Source organism: Drosophila mojavensis, unplaced genomic scaffold, assembly GCF_018153725.1.
Source record: "Drosophila mojavensis isolate 15081-1352.22 unplaced genomic scaffold, ASM1815372v1 contig_80, whole genome shotgun sequence".
Lineage (NCBI taxonomy): Eukaryota > Metazoa > Arthropoda > Insecta > Diptera > Drosophilidae > Drosophila > Drosophila mojavensis.
In genome coordinates, this window is record NW_025318906.1 from 13600534 (window position 1) to 13608562 (window position 8029).

Sequence of the window (8029 nt, forward strand, 5' to 3'; positions counted from 1 at the left end):
CGTGTCAATATAAATAATATTATTAGTATATTAACATAGTATACAATTTTTAACATGATATCTACTAAATTTCCCCACTAAAACAAGAAAATATCCAACACTCAAAAAACTATTGCGTACTTTTAAGCGCCGTCATTAAATAAATAACCCATAAATATATTTTCATTTTGTTAAGTATTCATTCCATATAGTGTATTGTTTTAGGCTTTTAAAATAAATGCTCCAAGAAAAAAATTGGCAAATTGGCAAAATTATTTATTTGCGCAACTGTTTTGCAAAAACTATACAAATTATTTGTTTACAAAAATTTTTCAATGTCGTTTGACATTGAGCCATAACCCAATTAATATTAAAGAACCTTTGAAATCGCTATAAATACTTGCAAGAAGCATTTGAAAATTAAATTCAAATCGAGAACATGAAAGTCACATTAGCTCTGTGCTGTTCGCTGTTAGCAATCCTGTCCAGCGCTAGTTTGGTAAACGGACAATTCTGGAACACCGGCAATAATAATTTGGGCAACGGCAACAGAAATTCGCCAAGGATCTGTGTCCTCGAAAATTGCAATTACTTTGCCGCTAGCGAAGTCTGCGCCCGCTATGGACGCTCGAATCTCTGCAAACGATTCGCCAACAGTTGCATGGTGCGCTACGATACCTGTGTTAGTTCCGTGGCCTACACACAAGTCCCCATATCGTTGTGCTCGAACATTCCAGTGGGCACACGAAGAAAGTGCAGCTCCACAGGCGCCGCAGGCGCCACTTCCAATGCGCAGGCCATCATCATAGGCAGACGTGGCCGTTAAATTAATTTTCGATTACATTTTGTTATGGAAATAAACATATATAGATTATAAACTTCTTTAAACTGAAGAGAACTGGGCTCAGATGAATTAAGTATGACATGACAGTTGTTGTCTTACCGTCAATAATATAAACCTAATAAAATATAAAATAAAAGCTGTTGTTTCACTCACAAAATTTGAGTCAGCAGCATAGCTGCATAGCATAGTTAATCATTTAATTCATTATGCCGATCCATTTGTAATAATATTCAACTTTGAGCTAACCTATTCGCTCTCGGGCTCGATTTACGTTCTCAAAATGAGAAATATTGATCTATAACACTTGAGTAAGGTGCATGAATGCCAAAGACTGAAACTTTTGGAAATATTCGTCATAATTGCTCGCTAAATAAATGACGTAGCCTTATGAATGAAACTGAAACTGTGGGCAAACTCTGCTAGTGAAAGTGGTAAAAACTAGAGTGAAGGCAGTTTGAGTTAAGGCAACTGCATGACAAAAGCAGAATGCTACAAGACTCGATGTAAACAAGACTCGAATAATATGAATTCATTGTTCATGAAATATATAAATATATGGATGGATGGATGGTACATCTACACAACTTGTAGATGTTACAACTTGTGAAAATATTGAACAGAATTTACTCGCTAAATAAAAGGCATAGTCTTATGAAACGTGTGATTAACCAGTTGGCTTAACTCTTCTATGAATGTAACAAAAACAATACTTGAATTAGGGCAGCTGCATGACAAAAGCTGAGTGCTACGAAACTCTGCATGACAAAAGCTGAATGCTACAAGACTCGATCAGGTACATCAATGCCAAAGACTGAATAATATAAATTCATTGTTCATGAAATATAAAACATATTCATGATTCACTGATATATAAATGCTCTTAGTTTAGATCTTCTAGCGAATTTATGGCAGAAGCTAAATGCTCTGAGACTGCATGACAGAAGCTGAATGATATGGCACTCGATGGATGGTACATCTACACAACTTGTGAAAATATTGATCAGAATTTACTCGCTAAATAAAAGGCATGGTCTTATGAAACGTGTGATTAACCAGTTGGCTTAGCTCTTCTAGTGAATGTAACAAAAACAGTACTTGAATTAGGGCAGCTGCATGACAAAAGCTGAGTGCTACGAGACTCTGCATGACAAAAGCTGAATGCTACAAGACTCGATCAGGTACATCAATGCCACGGACTGAATAATATGAATTCATTGTTCATGAAATAGAAAACATATTCATGATCACTGATATATAGATGCTCTTAGCTTAGATCTTCTAGCGAATTTATGGCAGAAGCTAACTGACAGAAGCTGAATGATATGGCACTCGATGGATGGTACATCTACACACAATGTCGAAGCCTGAATACTATGGAGCTTGTGTAAGCCCGTAAGCTACATAAAGCATTTTAAATCTATGTTTAAATCAATATGTCTAACAATCTCTCAACACATCAAACCATCAACCAATCAATTTCGATAACTTTTTATCGATTCCGATAACTTTTTTATCGATTTCGATAACTTTTTTTATCGATTTCGATAACTTTTTACCGATTTCGATAACTTTTTATCGATTTCGATAGCTTTTTATCGATTTCGATAACTTTTGATCGATTTCGATAACTTTTTATCGATTTCGATCACCTTTATCGATTTCGATAACTTTTTATCGATTTCGATAACTTTTTATCGGTTATGGCCGAAACTAAATGCTCATCAATGCCACGGACTGAATAATATGAATTCATTGTTCATGAAATAGAAAACATATTCATGATCACTGATATATAGATGCTCTTAGTTTAGATCTTCTAGCGAATTTATGGCAGAAGCTAACTGACAGAAGCTGAATGATATGGCACTCGATGGATGGTACATCTACACAACTTGTGAAAATATTGATCAGAATTTACTCACTAAATAAAAGGCATAGTCTTATGAAACGTGTGATTAACCAGTTAGCTTAACTCTTCTATGAATGTAACAAAAACAATACTTGAATTAGGGCAGCTGCATGACAAAAGCTGAGTGCTACGAAACTCTGCATGACAAAAGCTGAATGCTACAAGACTCGATCAGGTACATCAATGCCAAGGACTGAATAATATAAATTCATTGTTCATGAAATATAAAACATATTCATGATTCACTGATATATAAATGCTCTTAGTTTAGATCTTCTAGCGAATTTATGGCAGAAGCTAAATGCTCTGAGACTGCATGACAGAAGCTGAATGATATGACACTCGATGGATGGTACATCTACAACTTGTAGATGTCAACTTGTGGAAATATTGATCAGATTTACTCGCTAAATAGAAGACATAACCTTATGAATGATTAAGAAACTGTGCTTAACTCTTCTAGTAATGTAACAAAAACAAAATTCGAAACTTGAGCTAAGACGGCTGCATGACAAAAGCTGAATGCTACAAGTTTCGATCAGGTGCATCAATGTCAAAGCCTGAATACTATGGAGCTTGTGTAAGCCCGTAAGCTACATAAAGCATTTTAAATCTATATGTTTAAATCTATATGTCTAACAATCTCTCAACACATCAAACCATCAACCAATCGATAACTTTTTTATCGATTTCGATAACTTTTTATCGATTTCGATAACTTTTTTTATCGATTTCGATAACTTTTTATCGATTTCGATAACCTTTATCGATTTCGATAACTTTTTATCGGTTATGGCCGAAACTAAATGCTCATCAATGCCACGGACTGAATAATATGAATTCATTGTTCATGAAATAGAAAACATATTCATGATCACTGATATATAGATGCTCTTAGCTTAGATCTTCTAGCGAATTTATGGCAGAAGCTAACTGACAGAAGCTGTATGATATGGCACTCGATGGATGGTACATCTACACACAATGTCGAAGCCTGAATACTATGGAGCTTGTGTAAGCCCGTAAGCTACATAAAGCATTTTAAATCTATGTTTAAATCAATATGTCTAACAATCTCTCAACACATCAAACCATCAACCAATCAATTTCGATAACTTTTAATCAATTTCGATAACTTTTAATCGATTCCGATAACTTTTTTATCGATTTCGATAACTTTTTATCGATTTCGATAACTTTTTATCGATTTCGATAACTTTTTATCGATTTCGATAACTTTTTATCGATTTCGATAACTTTTTATCGATTTCGATAACTTTTTATCGGTTATGGCCGAAACTAAATGCTCATCAATGCCACGGACTGAATAATATGAATTCATTGTTCATGAAATAGAAAACATATTCATGATCACTGATATATAGAATTTATGGCAGAAGCTAACTGACAGAAGCTGAATGATATGGCACTCGATGGATGGTACATCTACACAACTTGTGAAAATATTGATCAGAATTTACTCACTAAATAAAAGGCATAGTCTTATGAAACGTGTGATTAACCAGTTGGCTTAACTCTTCTATGAATGTAACAAAAACAATACTTGAATTAGGGCAGCTGCATGACAAAAGCTGAGTGCTACGAAACTCTGCATGACAAAAGCTGAATGCTACAAGACTCGATCAGGTACATCAATGCCAAGGACTGAATAATATAAATTCATTGTTCATGAAATATAAAACATATTCATGATTCACTGATATATAAATGCTCTTAGTTTAGATCTTCTAGCGAATTTATGGCAGAAGCTAAATGCTCTGAGACTGCATGACAGAAGCTGAATGATATGGCACTTGATGGATGGTACATCTACAACTTGTAGATGTCAACTTGTGGAAATATTGATCAGATTTACTCGCTAAATAGAAGGCATAACCTTATGAATGATTAAGAAACTGTGCTTAACTCTTCTAGTAATGTAACAAAAACAAAATTCGAAACTTGAGCTAAGACGGCTGCATGACAAAAGCTGAATGCTACAAGTTTCAATCAGGTGCATCAATGTCAAAGCCTGAATACTATGGAGCTTGTGTAAGCCCGTAAGCTACATAAAGCATTTTAAATCTATATGTTTAAATCTATATGTCTAACAATCTCAACACATCAAACCATCAACCAATCAATTTCGATCACTTTTTATGGATTTCGATAACTTTTTATCGATTTCGATAACTTTTTTTTATCGATTTCGATAACTTTTTATCGATTTCGATAACTTTTTAACGATTTCGATAACTTTTATCGATTTCGATAACCTTTTATCGGTTATGGCCGAAGCTAAATGCTCATCATCATCATTTAGATCTTCTAGCGAATTTATGGCAGAAGCTAAATGTTCTGAGACTGCATGACAGAAGCTGAATGATATGGCACTCGATGGATGGTACATCTACAACTTGTAGATGTCAACTTGTGGAAATATTGATCAGATTTACTCGCTAAATAGAAGGCATAACCTTATGAATGATTAAGAAACTGTGCTTAACTCTTCTAGTAATGTAACAAAAACAAAATTCGAAACTTGAGCTAAGACGGCTGCATGACAAAAGCTGAATGCTACGAGACTCTGCATGACAAAAGCTGAATGCTACAAGTTTCGATCAGGTGCATCAATGTCGAAGCCTGAATACTATGGAGCTTGTGTAAGCCCGTACCGTAAGCTACATAAAGCATTTTAAATCTATGTTTAAATCTATATGTCTAACAATCTCTCAACACATCAAACCATCAACCAATCAATTTCGATAACTTTTTATCAATTTCGATAACTTTTTATCGATTTCGATAACTTTTTATCGATTTCGATAATTTTTATCGATTTCGATAACTTTTTATCGATTTCGATACCTTTCTATCGATTTCGATAACTTTTTATCGATTTCGATAACTTTTTATCGGTTATGGCCGAAACTAAATGCTCATCAATGCCACGGACTGAATAATATGAATTCATTGTTCATGAAATAGAAAACATATTCATGATCACTGATATATAGAATTTATGGCAGAAGCTAACTGACAGAAGCTGAATGATATGGCACTCGATGGATGGTACATCTACACAACTTGTGAAAATATTAATCAGAATTTACTCACTAAATAAAAGGCATAGTCTTATGAAACGTGTGATTAACCAGTTGGCTTAACTCTTCTATGAATGTAACAAAAACAATACTTGAATTAGGGCAGCTGCATGACAAAAGCTGAGTGCTACGAAACTCTGCATGACAAAAGCTGAATGCTACAAGACTCGATCAGGTACATCAATGCCAAAGACTGAATAATATAAATTCATTGTTCATGAAATATAAAACATATTCATGATTCACTGATATATAAATGCTCTTAGTTTAGATCTTCTAGCGAATTTATGGCAGAAGCTAAATGCTCTGAGACTGCATGACAGAAGCTGAATGATATGGCACTCGATGGATGGTACATCTACACAACTTGTGAAAATATTGATCAGAATTTACTCGCTAAATAAAAGGCATAGTCTTATGAAACGTGTGATTAACCAGTTGGCTTAGCTCTTCTAGTGAATGTAACAAAAACAGTACTTGAATTAGGGCAGCTGCATGACAAAAGCTGAGTGCTACGAGACTCTGCATGACAAAAGCTGAATGCTACAAGACTCGATCAGGTACATCAATGCCACGGACTGAATAATATGAATTCATTGTTCATGAAATAGAAAACATATTCATGATCACTGATATATAGATGCTCTTAGCTTAGATCTTCTAGCGAATTTATGGCAGAAGCTAACTGACAGAAGCTGAATGATATGGCACTCGATGGATGGTACATCTACACACAATGTCGAAGCCTGAATACTATGGAGCTTGTGTAAGCCCGTAAGCTACATAAAGCATTTTAAATCTATGTTTAAATCAATATGTCTAACAATCTCTCAACACATCAAACCATCAACCAATCAATTTCGATAACTTTTTATCCATTCCGATAACTTTTTTATCGATTTCGATAACTTTTTACCGATTTCGATAACTTTTTATCGATTTCGATAGCTTTTTATCGATTTCGATAACTTTTGATCGATTTCGATAACTTTTTATCGATTTCGATCACCTTTATCGATTTCGATAACTTTTTATCGATTTCGATAACTTTTTATCGATTTCGATAACTTTTTATCGATTTCGATAACTTTTTATCGGTTATGGCCGAAACTAAATGCTCATCAATGCCACGGACTGAATAATATGAATTCATTGTTCATGAAATAGAAAACATATTCATGATCACTGATATATAGATGCTCTTAGTTTAGATCTTCTAGCGAATTTATGGCAGAAGCTAACTGACAGAAGCTGAATGATATGGCACTCGATGGATGGTACATCTACACAACTTGTGAAAATATTGATCAGAATTTACTCACTAAATAAAAGGCATAGTCTTATGAAACGTGTGATTAACCAGTTGGCTTAACTCTTCTATGAATGTAACAAAAACAATACTTGAATTAGGGCAGCTGCATGACAAAAGCTGAGTGCTACGAAACTCTGCATGACAAAAGCTGAATGCTACAAGACTCGATCAGGTACATCAATGCCAAGGACTGAATAATATAAATTCATTGTTCATGAAATATAAAACATATTCATGATTCACTGATATATAAATGCTCTTAGTTTAGATCTTCTAGCGAATTTATGGCAGAAGCTAAATGCTCTGAGACTGCATGACAGAAGCTGAATGATATGGCACTTGATGGATGGTACATCTACAACTTGTAGATGTCAACTTGTGGAAATATTGATCAGATTTACTCGCTAAATAGAAGGCATAACCTTATGAATGATTAAGAAACTGTGCTTAACTCTTCTAGTAATGTAACAAAAACAAAATTCGAAACTTGAGCTAAGACGGCTGCATGACAAAAGCTGAATGCTACAAGTTTCAATCAGGTGCATCAATGTCAAAGCCTGAATACTATGGAGCTTGTGTAAGCCCGTAAGCTACATAAAGCATTTTAAATCTATATGTTTAAATCTATATGTCTAACAATCTCAACACATCAAACCATCAACCAATCAATTTCGATCACTTTTTATGGATTTCGATAACTTTTTAACGATTTCGATAACTTTTATCGATTTCGATAACCTTTTATCGGTTATGGCCGAAGCTAAATGCTCATCATCATCATTTAGATCTTCTAGCGAATTTATGGCAGAAGCTAAATGTTCTGAGACTGCATGACAGAAGCTGAATGATATGGCACTCGATGGATGGTACATCTACAACTT

At 34.4% G+C, this 8029-nt stretch overlaps 1 protein-coding gene across 1 annotated transcript; it reads left to right on the plus strand.

Moving 5' to 3' along the window:
* The first annotated feature begins 418 nt into the window (after positions 1-418).
* Positions 419-877, plus strand: LOC6579790. The gene has a single exon (XM_002005631.3). The coding sequence runs from the start codon at positions 419-421 to the stop codon at positions 803-805; it is 387 nt and encodes a 128-aa protein (XP_002005667.2). The 3' UTR covers positions 806-877.
* The last annotated feature ends 7152 nt before the right edge of the window (positions 878-8029 follow it).

Bases quoted from the DNA above. Each gene is read 5' to 3' on its own strand.
- LOC6579790 (XM_002005631.3), top strand. From the start codon at position 419: ATGAAAGTCACATTAGCTCTGTGCTGTTCGCTGTTAGCAATCCTGTCC.